General features: G+C 38.1%; 1 protein-coding gene across 1 annotated transcript in view; it reads left to right on the top strand.

The window, feature by feature from the left end:
• Positions 1-874, top strand: part of LOC150105198 (astacin-like metalloprotease toxin 1) — a 70,774-nt gene extending 69,900 nt beyond the window's left edge. Inside the window, exon 10 of the mRNA XM_090395137.1 lies at positions 689-874. Coding sequence (XP_090251263.1) covers positions 689-772 — 84 coding nt within the window. The 3' untranslated portion in view covers positions 773-874. The remainder of the gene's footprint in view (positions 1-688) is intronic.
• The last annotated feature ends 22,721 nt before the right edge of the window (positions 875-23,595 follow it).

Genomic DNA, 23,595 nt, shown 5'->3' with positions numbered 1-23,595 from the left:
TGTTTGAAACTCATTTTCCGACCGTTCGTCAAAACACACTGTCACTCTTGGCACTGTAACTCGGCTTCTAATGAAGCAAATGTCATAAACAGTTGACACAACACTAATGAAGGTTTCCGCTTTCGACGACAAAAAGATACAACAGGTGGCGCCAATAGGTTCTTCTATTTTTGAAACGTTCGGTTTCTTTTTGAACAGAAGGTGTATATAAAAACAATATTTTAAATTTTACTTTTCTTTCTGCTTCCCATGTTGAATATTTAAAGGGACTTAAAAATGCCAAAATTTTCACTTCTTTTCTTATCTTTCTTTTTCTTTCTTTTTTTTTTTTTAAAGCGATCCCAGGTCCCGTACTATCATTATCCTGAGTACTACAATCTCTCCGCTTGGACTGACATTTAGCTCTACCCTCTCCAAGCATAAACAACCTTAGAACATGTTTGAAGCGGTACACCAGAAACGTCCCTAAAAACTCGACAATGCACAGAAGATATGACATTTCCCTTACAGACTAACTTCAACCTTTACCTCACAGCTGCGTCGTTTCAGTCCTGTGTTTCCTGTACGGGTAATCATAAGTTTATACACCAGTCCAAGTTACGTAGTTTGTAACTATTGAGTCTAGTTCGTAGAGGATGGTGGAATATAAATAAGAATGAATGATGAACTGATGTTCTTTTTCTTTCAGCTGGGCTTCCGTGCCATAAAAGCATCGCTCGAAGAAGGAGAAATAGCCATTAGTGGATTTTCTCTGAAACCGGATTCATGCTGAATGAAGTTATATTTGCATATTTATTTAGTTCGATTTGTTTTCTAATATGAATGTGATTTCTGAGAAATGTAATAAAAAAAGTAAAGAATGATACGAAAGTCTGTACTGAGAAGAAATAAGAACAAGTAGTATATAAATATTTTGATCAAAAAAAGAATACCATTCCATTAAATAAAGGATCATCAAATATCTACCATTGAGAAGAAACATAAAATAATCCGCCAATGAAGTTTTAACTGAGGCTTTTTTTAACTAGCAATTGCTAGTTAAATAACATCCTATCCGTGCATTTCCTTCTACAGATAAAGGGGAATATGAAAAGCATTCTTGCTTCGCCCATCTAGCCAAAATAAATAAATAAAATAATCAGGTACTTGGTGGATATAATAGTTATTGACTTAAGCAATAAAAATATGAGGGGGCGTGATGAGGATTTAGGTCAGAGAGTTTTTGTGAATTGTCGGATGGTAGCGATTTGAGTAATGAATTATGTAGTTTTTTCTGTGATATTTCGGAGTTGTCGACTTTGTTTCTGTTTACAAACAAAGTCGCGATGGTTCCCCACGCACAGCAGAGTTTAAGGAAGTACACGGGCATAGAACGGAACAAACACGCAAGGATGACCGGATGGAGGATGACATCCATGATGACCCTTCTAGTTCTCCTAAAGAGAAAGTGCCTCCAATTACTTGGGGTGGGGGGAGAAGAACAAGTAAACAACTCAAGTAGCAATCATGAGAGACGAAAAAATAAAAAAAATCATGGGCGAAGAACGTCGACGAGGGCACTGAAATTCAGCCCGCCACAGTGGGTGATTTTCGTCACCTAACTGAAATTATTGATGCCCAGAATACCCAATATCATACATTCTCCCTCAGCGAGAGACAGCAGTAGATCTCTGCTACCACGGACTACCACCAGTAAAGGTCAGCAGAATGTTACTTACTGACAAACGCTCGGTACTACTAGTTCTTGGGAAGATTCAAAACTCCTATAAAACATATATGACCTGACATCGATCAATGGAATCCAGATCACCTACGAGGAAACGAGCTTCATCAGGTCAGTGCCACAGATGTCAAAAATACGGCTTCATAAATACGGATCAAAAGTAAAGCTTCATAAAGTAAGCTTTATTCAGCTTTGTAAACCTGACTATAAATCTTTAAATGTGGCGAAAACCATCCCATAAACGCCTACACCAAACCTAAGACCACACCTGCCAAATGGGGCAACTGCAGTGGCCTTCACCCGGTCAATTATAGGGGGTGCATTCACTGTCCAAAGAGCAGGATGACAGTTAGAAGTTGTCAATACACTTCCCAATCTCGCGTGCAGATAGCAGAATCAGAATTTCCCCAACCCCACAACGCTAAACAAAACAAAGCAGAATCTCCGTAAGCTCAGGTAGACATAAAGGGAGCGGATAACCACTGCCAGGGCAGGATCTATGCTGAGGTTACTCGCCCGATGAAGGCAACTCACCGGGACCAAGCACATTCTAACCTGACTGCAATCATTACAGCTTCGCTTGCTACCATGCTTCAGGATTTTAGTAAATCACACCCATCATTAACCTACACAAAAAGATTTCTTCAAAAACACATTCTATACTAACGGCACTCACAAATGATCAGAAATAAACTTCTCCCAAACTCACTCTAAATTGTCGCTCGTAACGCAAACCGCCTAACCAACAAGTTAGAAGAGCTGCAGGAATTCACATAAGGATACAATCAACATCATTTTGATAAATGAAATCCACCTAAGACCTTGCAAGCTATCCGAAATTAAGAAGATACCTGCCACGCAGAAATGAAAGACTGGTTTACAGAGGTGGTGGTTCCGCCATCTTCATCAAAAAGTACATTAAAGTATAATTCAATTTCCAACCGATCAACTACAAATCTAGAAATTACGTGCATTAAAAGGCGCACCAACTGAACTGGTAAACTCAAAATTTACGCTGCCTAGAACCCATAAAATGTACCTTACTGTCAGCTTATTTAGTCGTGATTCTTGACAAAAGGGAGTCCGTCATAATCCTGGAGATCTTAACTCAAAGCACCTATATTTGGAATAGTAAATTAATAAACGAAAATGGTCCCATTCTATTTACTTACACAGGATCAAACTTTGCAGCAGTGGTTGGACCTACTGAGCCAACTCGTCACAGTCCTATTGGTAGTTCTGATGTCCTAGATATTGCAATTTCAAAAAATATTAAATTCCCGTACAACATTCAATCATTGAATGAGTTATCCTCTGCTCACAACCAACGCTATTTGGCTTAATCTAGGTCAGCGTTTCTCAACCTTTCTAAGCCCAAGGACCAGTAAAATGTCTCTAAATCAATTCTACGGACCACTAAGTTATGGATTTTTTTTTTAAAAAAACCTATCTTGGGATTACCAACATTTAGGAAAAGCTGTGCCATTGAATACGTATGGAAACAAAATTAAATTGAAAGCAAACGATTAGAAGTGTATCATCATTGAACAAAGTTTTAATTTTTATTAAACAAATAAATAATATGATAAAATTATGTTACTACTTACTTTTAATGAGATAGTTAAGCTTCTGGGCCCTTGTAGTGTTGCCAGATATCTGGCTCAATATTGGTCAACTTCAGTCGAAGATCGGCACACACACACACACACACACACACACACACACACACACACACACACACACACACACACACACACACACACACACACACACACACACACACACACACACACACACACACACACACACACAAAGACGATTTCTGTATTTCGTTTTTATTTGAAGGAGCGATGAAAATCTTTCTCCAAAGATAGATTGTAGAAAACCGCATGACGATTTTCAATGTTTCTTCGGACAATTCGGGAAATTCACTTCTCACTGAAGGCGAGACCCGGAATTGAGCCAAACCACGATCACGGAATTGCATTTTAAGCCCACTTTGACTTGAAAGCTCAATTAGCTCTTCTTTTTTGGATAACGAAAGGCCGTTCTTGTGACCGTAAGTCTGAAATGGATCGTGAACCCACAGAAATTTCTTATAAAAGATTTTCTGAAAATATGTTTCAAAATTCTGTTTCAGAGATTTGAGGTGGTCACAAACCCTTTCCAGAAACTCAGAATCGACAAAAATATCATTTTCCACCAAAAAAGCACTCCAATGTTGGAAAAAGTGCAAATTGTCTGTCTTTTGCATAATTAATCCATAAAACCATTTTTTTCTCGAATGCCTTTATTTTGTCGTAGGCATCAAGAACAGTTAAGAATTTCCATGAAGGGAGAGATTTAGTTCATTTAATTTTTACAAATTAGTGTTGATAACCATGCTTCGTCAACAAGGAGTAATACTAAATCAGAATTACGTTCATTTACAAACAAGAAAACTTCGTGCCTTAATTGAAATGACCTTGTTAGTACTTTGCCCCTGGAAAGTCAGCAAATTTCAGAATGAAGCAAAAGTTGCGTATATTCACTGCCCATTTCATCACAGAGTACTGAAAATAATCTGTTATTTAACGGTCGAGCTTTAAGAAAATTAGCTAGCTTTACAACATTGTATAGCACAGGTTTGAATTCTGGTGGCATTCCTTTGGAGGCTAACGCATGAAATGCATGAAACAATGTACACAATTCATATCCGGAGCCACTTCCTTGACCTCAGAAACAACCCCACTATGACTGTCTGTAAGGGCGCGAACTTCATTCGAACAGAAGCCCCATACATTTTCCCCACTGGATCCTTTTGTTACAAAATGTGATTATTGAGAGTGTAAAATATTTTTTCTCCAGTTGTTCCGGATCACAAAGTTCTACAAAACAGAATATCGTCATGAATGTTGTTATCATGCGCGTATTGACGTAGCATGTTAACTGCGCATCATTCGTAACATCAGTAGTCTCGTCAATTTGTAACGCATAATACGGGCTCTTCTTAACTCTTTCGATTAACTGAGATTCTACGTCACCTGCCATATCATTAATTCTGTGACTGACAGTGTCATTTGAAAGAGAAATAAAATCAACATCTTTTAGTAACTTGTTGCCAAACATAGTTTTATCACATCTTTTATAGCTGGAAGTAGCAAATTTTCCCCGATAGAATTAGGTTTCCCATACATCATGAAGTATCTCAAGAATAATAAAGCTTCAGGTCCTGATGGCATTACAAACAAAGTTATCAAATTATTACCTAGAAAAGCCATAGTGTGCAATACTCAGAGTGCAATACTTCCCTGCCTCTTGGAAAATATCTGATATTGTCCCAATTCATAAGCCGGGCAAAGACCCACATTTACCTCAAGATTTTCTCCCCATCAGTCTGCTATCAAATCTAGGGAAAATTGCCGAAAACATTATCCTCTTCAGAATTCAAGAATCAGTTGATAAACTAAATGTCATACAATATGAACAGTTCGGCTTTCATCAAACTACAGCACCACTCAACAAATCCATCGCTTGCTCGAATACATCGTTACAGGATTCAACTGGAGATACAATACCGGTGCTATATTCCTCGACATTGCAAAGGCCTTTGACAAAATCTGGTCTATGGTTATGGCTTAATTCATAAACTTATTCTTTCTAGTATTTCTCTGAAGATGATACATTTAGTTAAATCATATCTTATGAACAAAAAATGCAAATGCAAAACAAACAAAATAGAAGGAACTATCTGAACTCAGCATAGAATTTTGGGTGGATTCCCAAAATAATCCTTGCTGGCAGCGATATTGTTCGCAATCTATATATAACGTTAAAACACTCCAATTGCAACCTATGCACAACAAATGCTTGCGAATGATACTAAGTGCTCCTTGGTTCGTATGAAATGACAAGATTCACCGGGACACAAATAACCCCACAGATCTCTTCGTTCCTTCGCCCTATAGCAGTAAAGTTCTTGAAAGCAACTATGCACCCAAATCAACTGGGACAAAGAGGCTGCTGACAACAGTGAAAAAGATGTCTACAAACACATAAGTCTTAAAGCCATTCTAATACCCAATGATACCGCTTAATCGCTATGCCCTCTCAGGACGAGCTAAAAGCTCATAATTTTTTCGTATCAATAGGTCCTATTTTTCAGACAATGCGGAAAATAAAAAGCGTTCAGCTTTACTCTCTGGAAGAGTGCCGTATTGAGTTATAAAATAATAAAACACGGTAGACTACCAAACAATACTTCTTAGTTGCTTAGTTGTTAATTACATTGATGAGCTGCATTCTATTTGCTTTCTCAAAATCAGTTGGAAATGTGAACCTAAATGTAAACAAGCAGGCGTGAAAAAAGCATATCTGAACCTTGTTCGATACTCTGTTTATAATCTTATAAGGACTGGCTTAAAGGAGCGAAGCAAGAATGCTTTTCATATTTCCGTTGTCTGTAGAGGACAGTGTAGGGATAAGGTGCTATTGAACTATTAAAAGTTGTGATCATGGCAGGAGGGTAACAGCAATAGCCGAGCCTCAGTTATAACTTCATTGGCTACAGCATTGCCATCCATTACCCTCCAAGGGTATTAATCCTAAATCCTTATCCTTATAAGGACTGGCTTAAAGGGGCAAAGCAAGAATGCTTTTCATCTTCCCCGTTATCTGTAGAGGACAGTGTAGGGATAAGGTGTTATTGAGCTATTAAAGCTCTGATCATGGCAGGAGAGTTACAGCAATAACCGAGCCTCAGTTATAACTTCATTGGCTACAGCATTGCCATCCATTACCCTCCAAGGCATTCAATCATTCTTCTGTCCCAAACACATCACCGAGGTAGATGTACGTTAATGAAATTTCAGTTACTATAGTAAATCCGTAAGTTTACGTCGGAGTTTTTGCAGAGAATTTACAATCCCTTAGCAGCATTCCCAGTTTCTTCTTGCATGTATTACGCCTAATTCATCAATAATTTCGAAGTTAAAAAATAAATATGAATGAGAGCGTATAGGAAAGTTCCAATAAACAACAGTCTATGTACAGAACAGACTTCCAGCAGTAGACATTATCGGGTAGTCTGGCATAATTAAAAGAAATTTTTGAAAACAAATGTCTAAAGAAACTCTATTAAGATTATATAATATGACCTCAAAACCATTTCTCAAATTTCGAAATGAAACTTGGATTCTAAAACAAAGAAACAAACAAACAAGGACTGGAAGCACAGATGAAGTTTCGAAGACCTCTCCTTGGATTCACTAGGTTAAATAAAAAGAAAAACACAGAAATAAGAGAACGATTAGATACAAAAGAACATCGTACAAGAAATACAAGAATATCAGCAAAATTGGCTACACCACACGGAAAGCATCGATGAATAACAATGGGATCCCTAAATTAGCGTATAAATATAAACCTACAGGAAGAAGAGACCGCGGACATGCAAGGTTAAGGTGGAAAGATCAACTTCATCTGCAGAGCAGGAACAGGACATAAAAAGACTATACTTCAATTGCTCAGACGACGACGACGGGTAGTCACTTATAACAATTTATTTTTCCACTTGCTTGAAGGACTTGGGTCCGATTCTAGCCTTATTACGAGAGGACTCTTATTATGTACTTTTCAATACTTTTAAGATGGAAGGATGAAAAATATTAAGAACGAGTCACTGACTAATATTTATAACCTTTCAAACTGCCAGAAAATATCGACGATTTACAGAAAAATATCCTTCACCTAAAAATTGGAATAAACATGAAAATGGGGTATTTAGAAGTTTTAATTTTTTTAAATTTACTCTACACCTCTAGTACAGAGTAAATAAATAATAATAAATTAATGAATAATAAATATATAATAAATAATAAATTAAATTAATAATAAATAAATAAAAATAAATTAATGCTGTCACCACTAATGGAATTGGAAATGGTGAAACACGAACAAAAGCTTATTTCTCTCTTCTGATTTAGCTGTGATATTAGGAGTTATCACAGAAATATAAAAATAATTGTTTGCGATGATATTTTAGGTGGGAGATGAATTTCACTTTTTGATGTTGAGAATACCACCCTTTTTATGAAGGGTGGTTCCATGGCAGCAGTTCCAGGATTGCATAACCCTTAGCCTACCTATGCTACAAATGTATGCGATAGCCTCTTTTCTATTGTCAAATATACCTGGGTGGATGCAAGGATTTATTTTCTAATAGCGGTGAAATATGTTGAAATCTCGAAAGTTGAACAGAGATTTTACACAATTTTGATTTACCTGGGAAGCAATAAAAATAGAAGGTGATGATGGCATTAATAATATCTCTCAATAATGTTTAGAAAAATAATGATATCAGGCCTGAATATGATGGAATGGACCATTTGTTAGGGAAATCTTAAATTCCAGAGTTATGGAGGCTGGACGAACCAGGATGATAGGAGACATCACACGTGACTGAAGGTTTTCTCTTTGGTGCCTATATCTTTCCGAGCCACATCCAACAAAAGACAGAAGGCAATTAGTCTTGATCCCACTTGTTTTATTAATATTTATATCAATACCATATTAATATCAAGATTATATTTTAGATTTCCCAAAAGTATTTGTTATTAACTTTAATTTAAACCAAAATTCAAGTAAGGAGATCTGTTTTGGGGTTGCTGAGACACACGAAAATCTCCACGAAATAAATGATATTCGGGGAAAGTGATACGACCAACCCAGTCATTCCAATGAAGTCGCAGTATTAATGTATTACGATAGAATCTCACTGCAACGCAGTCATTACAATAAGATTACAGAGTAAAAAGATAATCGTTTCTTTTATTTAGGAGAGTCTCTGCAGAGTAGAAATGCTTGTCTATCTGTATGCGAGTTCTTACCAACTTCTCTAAAATCTTCACTACCACACCACAGATACTCATAGGTCGGCGTAATAAGATAATAAAAAAATAACTCAAAATATGATATTTTTGTGCTTTCACATCCAGTTCAGTTTGTTGCACGACAAACATGTCAACAGGCTTAAATTGAACTACAGTTGTTGATGCTGATGATGATTATTAAGGATTTATATTGTTCATGTCTTCTTTGTATGGATTGAAATGATCGGAGATGTAGTAAATATTGAGGAGTCGAATTTTGTTTGTATTTAGATATACCAGGAATGGAATTCTTTCTATTCTATTAAATCTTTCATTGCTGAAATTGATAAGAAACAGTTTAGCTTAGCATTTACAAGAGGGTGAAGATTCGTGCAGTAAAGATTCTTGTCAAATAAAATTAGTGCGCAGCTCGCTACGGCACGTAAAAGTCACTGTCATGGCTGCCCTACATGTGGGTTTCATAAAGAGATGAAAAACTAACATTAATAGTGTGAATAACGATGAAAATACATTTATTTTACAGAAAATGCGTCTATCGTTTTTTTTAATTCACTTTGCTTTAAGAGAAATACGCTTTTTTATTTTTTTTAAATAATTTCTTTTCAAAGAGCTCTTATGAGAAGTGAAAGTAAATTGAAAAATAATCGAAATCCCCTTATCCGCATCACGTCATTTCGTGGGAAACAAACCACTGCACAAAATCAAGGAATCAAACAATATAATATCGAATTCATATTCATTTATCGGCATCGGTCTGAAACTGCAGAAACTTCACGCATGCGTGAAAGGTAGCCAGAAACGAAATGAAATGTAAACTCCTGCACAAATATAGCAATACGTGTATAAGTGTATTTCTGTTCATTTCGAAAGATACAATAAACCACGTGTTTTTGTATTGTGAATAACTTAATGATACGCGCAGTGATGTATTTCTGTGGAGGGAATTTACGAGTATGTCAGTGTATTGGTTTATTTTGAACGCTGCCAAGTAATATTGATTGGACCGATCCACTAGTCAGTCCAGATCTTTTTTAAAATAAATTCTAATCGGACACTTACTTATTGATATGGAACCAAATATGTTCTGTTTAGTTCCCCCAAAATTTCAATAAACATGAAAATGGGATATTGAGAAGTTTTTTTTTTGTTTGTTTGTTTTTCGTTTTAATTTACTCTGTACCTCTAGTCACTGAAGAAGTATCTCTTTTGATCAAGCTGAAGACGATCGGTGCCTGTGGAATGAACTGAATAGATATACAACAGAATTCAATGCGCTTTTTATTAAGATTACCGCAGAGGATAAGATTTCTATCTCTAACTCATTCAATAAGATTACAATAGCATTAGCTGGCCTATAAACTACAACAGCAACGTTACTGACTAGATGAGTGAAGCAAACATGCTTTTCATATTCAGATCACTGCTACTAGCAGGTTACGTGCTGAGAAGAGCCTGATGCCACTAGTTCCTGTGAAGATTTAAAACTTCTATAAAAACATACATGATCTGACATCGTCGATCTGTGGACTCAAGATCACACTTCAATTCAACATATGAGGAAACGAGCTTCATCAGGTCAGTGCCACAGATGTCAGAAATACGGCCATGATGAAAAGCTTTGCAAAGCTGAAAAGGAATGTTTAGAATGTGGTGAAACTCACCCCACAAAAAAGTGCACCAAGCCTAAAACCAACCAAGGATAATTGTGCCAACTGCAGTGGCCCTCACCCGGCTCAATACTTCTCTCAACCTTCCCTGCAGATAACGGAATCAGAATTTCCTGAACCTCACGACGCTCGGCAAAAGAAAGCAGAATCTCTACAAGCCCAGGTAGAAGTAAATGGAGTGGATACCCACTACCACTACAGAACCTATGCTGAGGTATATATTACGTCCAAAGATTCGAGAAACTTCGACACTTCTACGCATGTCAGAAGAAGGAGAATCCATTCCGATTATAGGGTAATCAATCTGTCTTGTAGGATGAGTGTTTATTATTACACGTTGGAAAATTAACTTCTCTTTTATGATCATTGTAGTTTTTAAAGTGTGAGCTATTTTGTTGTATAACAGTTGGAAAATTATAAAGCATGTGATTTCGCGTGTTAGTGACCAATTCGTACATCGCCTTATTTCTTTCTCCCCTTCAACACGAATTGACTCTTCTTGACAGTCTGCCAACGACAGTTCTCGCTATAACTCGCCCGATGAAGGCAACGCAGCAGGTCCAAGCACATTTTAACATGATAGCAAGAGAAGCAGTAATGTCAAAAATCAGTACTGCTTCTCTTGCTACCATACATCAGGATTTTAGTAAATCAAATCCATCACTAACTTTACACATAAAGATTCCTTCAAGAAATACATTCTGTTCTAACGGCACTCACTAATGATCAGAAATAAACTTCTCACATACTCACTCCAAATTGTCGCTTGGAACGCATAAGGCCTAAACAACAAGATAGTTGAGCTACACAAATTCGGACAAAGATACAATCCGGACATCATTTTGATGAATGAAACCCCACCTAAGACCTGCAAACAATCCGAAATTAAGAAGACACCTGCTATACATAAATGATAGATTGGTTTACAAGGGTGGTGATTTTGCCATCTTTATCAAAAAAGTACATTAAGTATAATACAATTTCTAACACCTCAACAACAAATCTACAAATCACACGCATTGAAGTGCACATCAAAACACAGCTGGTAAACTTAAAATTTTCGTTGCCTAAAACACCAAAAATTACCTTGCTGTCAGCTGATTTAGACACCATTCTTGTCATAAGGGAGTCCATCATAATCTTGAGGATCTTAGCTCAAAGCACTTACCTTGGAATATTAAATCAATCAACAAAAATGGTCGCATTCTATTTAATTATACAGGATCAAACTTTGCAGTAGTGGCTTGGCTACTGATACAACTCATCACAGTGCTACTGGCAGTTCTGATGTCCTAGATATTGCAATTCGAAAAAATATTAAATTCCAGTACAACATTCAATCAAGAAATGAGTCATACTCTGATCACTTACTGTAGGTAATCAAGAACAACAATCTCTCTCGCACTCCTTCGTAGCGCGGGAAAAATGATCCAAAATACTTCCCGAACGTCTTGACCCTGTATCTAGTATAACATCAAAACACGATATCAACAATGCAATAGAAAATCTCACCAATCGAATCAACAAAGCTATAGCAACAGTCACCAACATTCCCTAAGCCCAAACGTCTTCCAGAAGACACCATGAACAAAATTAGAGGGAAAAAAAGTAAGAAGAATATATATCATAACTCACGTGCTCCTCAGGGCAAAAAAACTCCTTAGAGAGGCTGAGGAGTTTTTTTTATAGAAACAAACAATGTGACAACAAGTTATCATCAATAGATCCTGCAGATCATTCCATCTGGAAATTCTTATTAAATCTCAGAAACGAACGTAAATCTCGCCCGCTATTCAACCAGATCACGATCTAGCACTCATTGATGCTGAAAACGCAGAAACTATAGCAATTATGAGGGTGGTCTGAAAGGTTCTCGGCCTATCAATGAAAAAACGAATTTATAATTATAAAATTAGTTTTATTTTTTAACATAATCACTCCTAAGTCTAACACATTTATTCCAGTGATGCTTCAGCGCCGTTATCGCGTCCTTGCAGTGGTTCTCAGTAAGATCCGAAAAATACCCCTCTGAAGCTGCAATCACCTCTTGATTCGAAGAAAAAAGCTGACCAGCGAGGAAGAGTTTTAGTTTGGGGAAGAGATAGAAGTCAGAGGGAGCCAAATCTGGGGAATAGGGTTATCCTCTTCAGAATTCAGTAATCAGTTGATAAACTAAAAATCATACAACACGAACTGTTTGGCTTTCCTCGAAATCATAGCACCATTCGACAAATCCATCGCTTGATCGAACTTCATTACAGAATTCAACTGGAGATAGCATACTGGTGCTGTATTCCTCGACATTGCACAGGCCTTTGAAAAAATCTGGTATTATTGCTTAATTAATAAACCTATTCTTTCTGGTATATTTCTCAGATGATACATTTAATTAAACCATATCTTATGAAAGAAAAATGCAGGCCAAAATAAAAGGAACTGTCGCAACTGAGGGTAGAATTTTGGCTTGAGTTCCACAAGGATCCTTGTTGGCCCCGATATTGTTTGCAATCTCCATGGCACGTATCCCACAAAACTTCATGTTGTCCATCACGGCCCTTTATGCAGATGATACAGCAGTACTAACCAGATCGCTCCATCCTCACCTGGTAACCAAACGATTTCAAGATAGCATCTTAATGCTAGAGAAATAGTTTTCTGACTGGAGGCAGCAAGTGAATCCACAGAAAAATGCATCTATATTCAGTAGGAGATTAGCTTCTCCCAAAAGGTACATCGTTCTATTTAATACCAAAATTCCATTGCAAATAGAAGTCAAATTGCTTGGATTACTACTAATCAAAAGATTGAGCTTTAACAACCACATTCAGAATATCTGTGGAAAAGATTCCAAAACTATTGCTGAACTCTACCCCTTGACAAATACATATAGCAAGACAAGGAATAAACTATTATTCTATCAGATGGTGATTCTCCCAACAATTATCTATGCTTTTCAGCTTGAAGCCATACCTTCAACGTTAGCATACTCCAATTGCAACCTATGCAGAACAAATGCTTGCGTATGGTATTAAATGCTCCTTGGTTTGTGAAAAATGAACAGATTCACCGGGACACAAACTGGTCATTCCTGCGCTCTCTAGCAGTAAAGTTCTTCTCGAAAGCAATTATGCATCCAGTTCAACTAATAAAAACAAGCTGCAGACTACCGTGAAAACGATATCTACAAACACAGAACAACTAAAGCCATTCTAATATCCAATGATGGCTTTTAACCCATTTTTCCTCTCAGGGCGCGCTATATGCTCATAATTTTTTTTTTTCGTATCAATAGGTCCTATTTTTCAGACAATGGGGAAAATAAAAAGTGTTCAGCTTCACCCTCTGAAATAGTATGAGTTATAAAATAATAAAACACGGTGAGACTATCAAGAAATACTTCTTAATTGCTTAATTGCTAATTAAGTAGATCAGCTGCAATCTATTTGCTTGTCATCAAAATGTGAACCTAAATTTAAACCAACAGACAAAGAAACAGTAAAGCATATCTAAACCTTGTTCGATACTCTTTTTCTGTGGTCCGCAAGAGTTAATACAGTAGACCACAACAACACGAGAATGGTGTTGTTGCTCAATCGCATTTAATAATAACAAAATTATTAGTGGAAAAACAGAACTGAAAGAGTTAAAGATGAAATGAATCTCGAACGATGAAATGCTTTATTATTACACTTAGTAAATATATTTGAAAGCTTTGAAACGTATGTTAGTAAATCAAGAACAATTGACTGTAATCAGTGTTTAGAAATTATTTCCTTTGAGGGAATTTGTAAATCTAATAAAAGTCTAAATGATTAGAAGAGTAGCTATTTATAAAATACAAAACACCTCTTTTCTTCTTGGATAAAAGGGAAATATATTTTTATTTGGAAGATGAGCATAATATAATGGACTTACTACCATTGGAGGGTAATGTATGCAATGCTGTAGCCAATGAAGCTCCAACTGAAGCTCGGCTATTGCTGTTACCATCCTGCCATGATCAGAGCTTTAATAGCTCAATAACACCTTATCCCTACACTGTCCTCTACAGATAACGGGGAAGATGAAAAACATTCTTGCTTCGCCCCTTTAAGCCAGTCCTTATAAGGATAAGGAGCATAATATAATGAATCGGTGTGGTGATTCATTCAATCCAATACCCTTGAGTGGTAATAATGGATGGCAATGCTGTAGCAAATGAAGTTCTAACTGAAGCTCGGCTATTGCTGTTACCCTCCAGCCATGATCAGAGCTTTAATAGCTCAATAACACCTTATCCCTACACTGTCCTCTACAGATAACGGGGAAGATGAAAAGCGTTCTTGCTTTGCCCCTTTAAGCCAGTCCTTATAAGGACATAAGGGGCTTAATATAATAATGGGAGGGATGGATGAAACCCTGGGGGGTAATGGATGGCAATGCTGTAGCCAATGAAGTTCTAACTGAGGGTCGGCTATCGTTGTTACACTCTTGCCATGACCAGAGCGTTAAGAGCTCAATAACACCTTATCCCAATACTGTCCTCTACAGATAACGGGGAAGATGAAAAGCATTCTTGATTCACCCTTTTTAGACAGTTCTTATAAGGATATAAAAGCATAATAATCTGGGAGGGTAATGGATGGCAATGCTATAGCCAATGAAGTTCTAACTGAGGCTCGGCTATTGCTGTTACCCTCTTGCCATGATCAGAGCTTTAATAGCTCAATAACACCTTATCCTTACACTGTCTTTTACAGATAACGGGGAAGATGGAAAGCATTTTTGCTTTTTCCCTTTAAGTCGGTCCTTTTAAGGAGTGTTTAAATATTAATTTTCTTATGGGTTCCTTTCTGAGGACTTTTTAATGTTGTTTTTCCTCAGAACCGCAGTTTCCATAGCATACGTCATTGCTGGTCTCCCTACTGTCCTGTAAATTTTGCCTTTAAGATTGATCGGCACACTCTTATCACATAACACTCCAGCCATCTTTCTGCAGTTCCTCCGTCCTGCTTGTATCCTGCATCCCACTTCCTTCTCTGCCTCACCATCCTCTTTCATTGTTGAACCTAAGTATATCTAAAATCAGTGACCTTCCTGATACATTTCCTTCCAGCTCCAGATCTGTCTCCTGGCTGCCATCCACTTTGTAACTTTGTAACACATCTACTCTGTCTTACTTCTGCTCAACCTTATACCTCTCTCTCTCTTCCAGTACTGGAAAGTAGCTCAGTCACGCGGAATTATTGCATGATAGTCCTTCCGATAGTAGTGTAAATAAGTATTAAGTTTGTTGTGTTTTATTAATATAAGGAAGAACCCAAGAAAAACAAAATACAAGGCTTGTCACGACTCGCACCAGTAAAAATCCGTCTGACAAGCAAGGCTACAGGAGACGATCTCATAAAAGCCAGCAGACTGAAAAAACTAGCAGGCAAGGATTTAAATGCATCGCAAGACAATATGCCAATCTTTCTATCTGAGTATTTGACACCTTTAAATCAGAATATTTTGAACCAAGCAAGAATAGAAAAAACAGAAAAAAAGTATCAATTTTTATGGATCAAAGACGGCAAAATATTCTTGAGAAAGTCACAGACTTCAAAGTCTATACAAATAAAAAGCTCGGAAGATATAGACAGGTTGCCAGAGTGAAACAAAAGACTTTAACTTAGTTCAATAAGAAGATCTCAACACAACAAAAATGAATGTGAACCATCAGATAGATGTAATTACACCAGAATACATCAGTAATTGCACTTTCGAATCTCTTGATGCATGGAAACAACACACAGTACAAGCGAGAGGTCTTCAATCTTGCATATTAACATCAGAAGCATCCGAAAACATTGGTTATTGTTACAGGCTTATCTGAGAAATTACACTGATATTATTGATATATTGATTCTAGCAGAAGTATCAACTAATGACGAAGCGATTGCTTCGTCATTAGTTATGGATACTAGGGATCTTTCAGACCCAAGCGTCCTTTGCAGATGATTTTGCGATCAATTTCTAAACATATTGCACTTTCTGGTATTTAGCTAACAAAGAACATTAAAACAGATCATTGTAGAGAGAGAGAGAGAGAGAGAGAGAGAAAGAGAAATGTTTCAATTGTCAGTATGATTCCGGATAATACAGATGTCCTCTAAATTATCAACGCCATCCTTCAGGACCTAAATCTAGTTTCATAGAGAGAGCAATTTTTCTGCAAAAGTTTCCACAACACATATTTGCTACTAGCGAGTTTGATAGTCTTCCTCTTCAGTTGGCCATTTCGTTAAAGGAAATTTGAATGGGGAATCTGATTAAATAATTCTGTAACATCTGGGAATAATGCCTTTAACACGTGCGTCGATATTTGATGAAGCAATGCTTACTACAGCAGGAATATCACATGACCATAACTTTAATTCTGATAATATTTGCAAATAAATGGGAACCGAATTTTCATGAATGAACCTATGTGTCGAATATAAGGTTCTTTTGTAGTAATACTGAGTATCTGGAAGTAAGTGCATCTCCTTCAACACATTCGTAATTTGTCATATTTCAGGTGCGATTACGACATTATTTGCGAAAAACGATGACAAAATGCATATACCGACCACAGAATTAGAAACTCGCAGAAATCAGGGTTTCAGTATACGCACGTGACTGTCAATACCGATCCTCTTCAATTCCCTGCTCATACTTCGGTGAGATGTGGGTCAGGAACAGTCTCGCTTAATGTTGTTAATTTCTGCCAGAGGAGGTTCTGTTTGTTCATAATGTAATGGATATTTAATACAACAAAATACAAATAAATATTATCTTAATGATATTTAAGACGACAAAGATAATCTGCATCAATGAAAAAGGTAGAGTGAGAGAGAGAGAGAGAGAGAGAGAGAGAGAGAGAGAGAGAGAGAGAGAGAGAGAGAGAGAGAGAGAGATAAGCTCATCACATGATCTGGGAAGAAACAGATGTGAGCCAACCAGATCAGAACTGTAATCGCAAATAGCAAAGCCATTTTCACACACAGTGAGATTTCTCCTTTTGGTTTGTGGGCAGAAATGCAACCCTCCCTCATCAGACCGGATTTTTATTTTTTTTCTTCAGAACGGCGATAATTTTGACCTTCCTCTGGCTCATTGGATTATTTGCAGGGAATAAACTTAGCCCAACGTTCGCCGTATGACACATGTACATAACGTGACAAAAACCCAACACCTGATTTAGTTACTAAGTCATTCTGTGCCTTTTTCTTTCTCTCTCAGTTTTGGTTGTTTAAATAAGCCGAGCACAGACGTTTAACGGTAGATTCTCCATTTGATTGTGGCTAATGATGATTACGTACAGTTCACAATACAATTTAAGAAAATTATAGTAATATAATTAATTATTAAGATTATTTCATTTCATTTAGTTTACATCACGACACTGAAGCCTACTTTTCTAGTGTAGGCGTGTTTCATTTCGTGACCTTAATTACAGGGACACCTCCGATTTTACAGCAATGGATGGTCTGGCATCTCCTCCGATCAGGACAAAAATTATGATAGCGCACTTGACATTTGACATTCAAGAGACCTGATTAACTCGCTGGACCGCCACAGACCCTTCACTAGTGTGCATGGTGATCTATTGATTTTAAGTGATTCTTTGCTTATTTTAATTACATTTAACCCTAACATGGGTTCTAAGCAATGGCCAGTTCACAGTTCTTGCGTCAAGAATAAGAAGGAGTTGCGTTGTATCATTTTATCCTTCATTACTGAAATCGATAGGAAACAGTTTAGCTTAGCATTTGCGAGAGAGTGAATTTTCGTGCAGAAATGATTCTTGTAAAATAAGATTAGTGAGTAGCTTGTTACCTGACATAAAAATCACTGTCATGGCTGCCCTACATCTGTGTTTCATAAAGAGATGGAAAACTAATATTATTCACACGAAATCCACTGATGCGCATGACGTCATAGCGTGGGAAACAAGCCACCGAACGAAATCAAGACGTCAAACAAATATAAGCTCCATATCATATATCAGCATTGTTGTGAAAACGCAGAAGCTTCACGCATCCGTAAAAGATAACTACAAACGAAATCAAATGAAAACTCCTGCCCATAAATATAGGAATACATGAGTATTGCTGTTCATTTCTAAAGGTATAATAAGCCATGTATTTTGGAATTATGAATAAATTAGTGATAAGTGTAGTGACGTGTTTCTGTGGAGAGAATTTACGAGTACGTCAGTGTAAGCCTGTTGTATTGGCTTATTTTGAATATTGGCAAGTAATATCGATGCACTAGTCGGTCCAGAGCTTTTCAATCTGCCGGCAGAGCTGGTGAAAACTTCCACGCCTGTAATTTCAAGGTTAGTGGTTGGTGCGTTGTTCACAGAATGGTGCTTAATATAATTTTTAATGAACATGGCAGTGCCACCACCGCCTCTGTAGTTTGGATCTCTCATTTCTGTACATAAGATAACCCGTATTTTTGGGGCTTTATACAGCTGTCAGATTAGTAGGTGCTGTTGGCTGATTTTGTTCTGATGTTGGTTTGTGCGGATCACATTACCATAACTTCTTGTTTGCCTTCCACTGTCTTTGAAGGTCACCGACTGTTGCTGCCGAGTCTCAGGCTGTGGAGCGGAGGCCTCAAGTGTCCTTTTACTAGCGAAAGAAGGAGATTTAGCTGTCTCCATCCGTCTGTTCTTCGGGTGCTGAGTACATCCCTTGTAGTTCGATGGATGAGGGCCACCACATTTGGCACATTTACCCGAGGTAGTTTTTGGCTTTGTGCAGGTGTTCCTGGGGTGGTTCTTAGCACATTTCAGGCATTTGTACTCTGACTTGCAGAGTCTTTGAGCGTGGCCAAATGTTTGGCATCTATGGCATTGACCAGTAGATGCCCTTTTACAGATTGGCTCTGGGGTGATCCGGAGTCAACAGACTGATGTTAAATCATAGATATTCTTATAGGCTTTTTGGATTTCCACTAAGACCAGAGGCATAGGGGTTTTGTCCGCTCTAGTCAATCTGCTGATCTTAATAGGTGGCAAGTCCTGGTGGTGGAGGTCATCCCCAATGTCAGCTGTAGTTATATCCTCCGTGACATCCCGCAGTACCACCTTCAGATTTTTCTCCGAACCAAGAGAAAAGGTGTGGTATTGAATATTGCTAGAGTCTAACACTTTGGTTAGTTTCCTGTAGTCTGTCACAGTAGCCGGCTGAATTTGTATACCATCATCCGTGTTCTTGGCCGAGAGATAATGTATCTGTGTATTTATCATGGTGGACCTTAATTGTGTCCATCTTTTCTTTTCCCGGAGGACTATCGGTGGAACCCTCTCTTTCGTGGCGGTCGAGGGATTTTAACTGGGAGTATCCATACCAAAATCTATGGGAGGTTCTCTGTCAGCGGTTTCGTGCTTTATGCTCACACGTACGTCTTCAAAGTCTGCAGAAGACTGCAAGTGAATAATGAGCTCCTCACTTGTATCATCCGAGTTATCTTGTGTGACTGCAGAGAGTGGAATGAATCAAAAAGCTTAATGTTTTCCCGCTAGCTATCACTCAGCAATTTTCCCAATCTGAGGAATTCATTATAAACCTCCTCGAAAATGGTCTCGTTTAGAGGTTTTGCAATGGTTATGAAGCGTTCGAGCAAATTACAATAATCTTGTGGATTGGATCCACTGGAAAATCACGTAGACACAGTCATGTATCTACCAGCAATACGATATACAATTTAGTAGGCCCTGTGATTAGGCTTAGAAGATGGTTTCCGATTGAACTAAAGATTTGGAAATTAAAGTATTCACTCACCTGCAACTTACAAAACCTTTTCGTAATCAAAATGCTTGATCAACACATGTGAATATAATACTCGTCACTAAAGCATAAATCAATCGCTAAAAACATTATCAATCAGATTCGCATTTCATACATGAAACTAACACGCGAACCGCAATCTTTTTTCTCATTCCTACAAACAAAGTCCTTAAAAGGACTGGCTTAAAGGGGCGAAGCAAGAATGCTTTTCATATTCCCCGTTATCTGTAGAGGACAGTGTAGGGTTAGGGTGTTATTGAGCTATATATAACAAAGCTCTGATCATGGAAGGAGGGTAACAGCAATATAATAAAGCTGTGATCATGGTAGGAGGGTAACAGCAATAGCCGAGCCTTCATTGGCTACAGCATTGCCATCCATTACCATCCCAGGATGGGTTTTTCTTCTAGCAAACACTTCTACAAACAGCCGATGACCGATGACTGATGTGGCATGATGGATATCAGTCCCATGGACTCCGATCACTTCGTCGCTATGAAATAATATTGTATTAAAGATTAGCGAGCACCTGGCTCACCCCATTTAGGGCTGTACGGAGGCACCTGAACCTATAAGCAGAGCTGCTTTCGGGCGCTTATGTTTCCACCTGTCGTGTTCGTCATAGTTAGATGACTCTTGAATGAGTTGATTTGGATGAACAGCTGCTTTGGCAAAATAAGCAGCAGCACTGTTATGGAAGAACGTGGGAATATCTGGAATATCGGCATTACGGTGTAAGAGAGGATTTCTGACAAACCACGGAGCGTTGAAAATCATACGGAGGCACGTGTTTTGAATAACTTGTAGCTTTTTGATGCTGGTGGGGGAAGTATGACCCCATGCCGGTGATCCGTAAGTTAACGATGGTCTGATAATTGTTTTATAGATCCGTAGTTTGTTTTCAGTGCTGACTTGACTTCTTCGATTGAGGAGAGAATAGAGTTGCACAATTGCAGAGTTTGCTTTTTTGCATGCATAAACTATGTGGGAGTTAAAGTTTAAATGATTATCAAGTTGAATGCCTAGATATTTGGCGCTAGTTCTCCATGGGATGGCTGTATTAAAAAGTTTAACTTCTCCAAGGTGAGATGCTTGTCTTCTTGTGAAGAGAATGGCAATGATTTTATCGGCATTTACAGATATTCGCCATTTTCAGAACCAGTCCTCCAAATTTGTTGCTGCAGTTTGTGAGCGCTGCGTAGCTATATGTGGCCTGAGAGATGTGCTAAGAATTGCCATATCATCCGCATAACTAGCTATAGTGGTGAGTGATGTGCTGGGAACATCAGAAACAATGATGTTAAAAAGCAGCGGTGAGAGCAGCGAACCTTGAGGGACACCAGCAGTGATTTTTTTCAATGAGGATCGAATTCCACGCACCTTGACCTGGATTTTACGGTCTTGTAGAAAGGATTCAATAATTTTAGTAAGATAAAGAGGGATATTGGCTGAAATTAATTTATAGATGAGACCTTTGTGCCACACCTTATCAAATGCTTTTGCAGCATCTAAAAAGATAGCTCCTGTGTGCTGTTTCCAGTTAAAGCCTGTAGTGATGAATTCAGTCTGTTTGTGAATTTACTGTGTTGTGCTATGTCCGGTACGAAAACCAAATTGTTCTTTAGGAATTATGTTATTTTTATTCACTTCCTCATTAAGTCGGTTGAGAATGACTTTTTCTGCGATTTTTCCTAGGCATGATAAAAGACTGATAGGTCTATAGTTCTGTGGCATTTGAGGTGCCTTACCAGGTTTAAGGATAAGGAATATATCAGCTTGTTTCCATCTTGAGGGGAAATAATTTAATCTCAGCATTGCAATAATAATGGCTACTAAATGCATGACAGCTTTGTGTGGGAGGGCTTTAATTGTTTTGTTGGTAATTTCATCTGGACCAGGGGCTTTTTTGTTTTTAAGCTTCTTAATGATTGAGTAGACCTCTTTAGGTGAGGTTGGACAGATATTTTCATGGCTACAAGGTTGCCGAAGCGCGGTGCCTACTCAACGGTGTATTTTCTCTATGAATAGCAGATCCACATGTGCATAATTAGGACGGCACTGAAGTTGGAGAGCATCAGCGAAAGCTTCTGCTTTTTCATCATCTCTGTAAACAAGACCTCTTTCTCCGTGAATGGGCTGGATGTTAGAGCGATTCGTACGGAGAGCTTTAGTCAACCTCCACAGAGAATTATCTTCAGTATTGAGAGAACAGAGTTTTCTTTCCCATTGCTCGTTCCGGTGATCTTTTAATGCGTAACGGACTAGGTTGGACGCTCTATTTAGTTCTCGACGGTCTTGCGGAGATAGCGTGTTGTGATAGCGGTGTCTGAGTCTATTTTTGTTCCTGATCAGAGCAAGGATTTCTTCAGGAAGTAAGTTTACTTGAGCTGGGGTGGAAATAAAACAAGCTGCGGATAAGCCGGAGTGTATTTTACATTTAAAATTGCTAACTGCCACGTCAATTTCTTCACGGGAAGAGATAGTAGGTATTGAGTCTATGATAGTGTTCATTTTAGCCTTGAATTTTGCAAAGTTAGTGTGGGATTGGCTGGGAATGAGCTCAGGCTCCCCTCCTAAACTTAAAAGTACTGGATTGTGATCTGAGCTAAGTTCGTCAACCACTCGAAGTTGGAATTGATGAGAAATGTTGTTAAATATAGCAATATCCAAAACATCAGGTCTGCCGATCACTCCGTAATGTGTTGGCTCGATCGGACCTGCAATAACAATATTTCTCTTCAAGGCAAAATTGTAGAGGATCATTCCGTTGTTGTTAAAACTCTTGCTGTTCCATAAAGGATGCTTGGAATTAAGATCTCCTGCTACAATTATTGCTTCAGTGGTGTCTAGTAGCTGAGAGAGATCGGAGGGGAGAAGTGGTTTGCCAGGGGAGGTTGTATACAGAATAAATCTTTAAGCTGCCTGCATTGTCGGTATGAATTTCTATGCCTGTCTCCTCGAGGTTAGATGTTAGTCTTCTTAATCTCGTTATAGCAGATGTTTCTTCTGACAAAGATGGCAGTGCCTCCACCTCTAGCATTGCGTCTGTCATTTCTAAGTAACGATTAGTTTCTGAGTTTGGGATTATCGCAGGGACGTAGGTGAGTCTCGTTAATGTGGAGAATATCAATTTGTAAATGATCTGTAAGTTCCTGTAGTTCCAAAATTTTGTTGTTGAGACCATTTGCATTCCAGAATACTATCTGCATAGAATTTGATGTTGAGGCCGGATTAGTCATTAATCACAGAGAAGATGACCTGAATATTCCTAAGGAATTTGTTGGTGTCGGCCTGGCTTGGATTTATTTTGCATTAACATCTCCCCTAGTGAGGTAGCAAGAATTGCTGAGGAGTTTTGACTGCTAGTTGCAGGGAGTACCTCGGTGTTACGTGAGGAAACCGCTGAAGCATAAGATTTATCTGGCGTAACTACCCGCGCTTTGATTTCAGGTGCAGATCTCATGATACTTTTCTGAATTTGGAGGTTGGATGGATGTAGAGAACAACCCTTGTAATTCACAGGATGTGGGCCGCTG

This window comes from Typopeltis vanoorti, chromosome 7, assembly GCF_054136105.1.
Source record: "Typopeltis vanoorti isolate ZY-2024b chromosome 7, IOZ_Tvanoo_1.0, whole genome shotgun sequence".
NCBI classification, from domain to species: domain Eukaryota; kingdom Metazoa; phylum Arthropoda; class Arachnida; order Uropygi; family Thelyphonidae; genus Typopeltis; species Typopeltis vanoorti.
The sequence above is the reverse complement of the archived record's forward strand: the minus strand, read 5'-3'. Positions and strand labels throughout refer to the sequence as shown.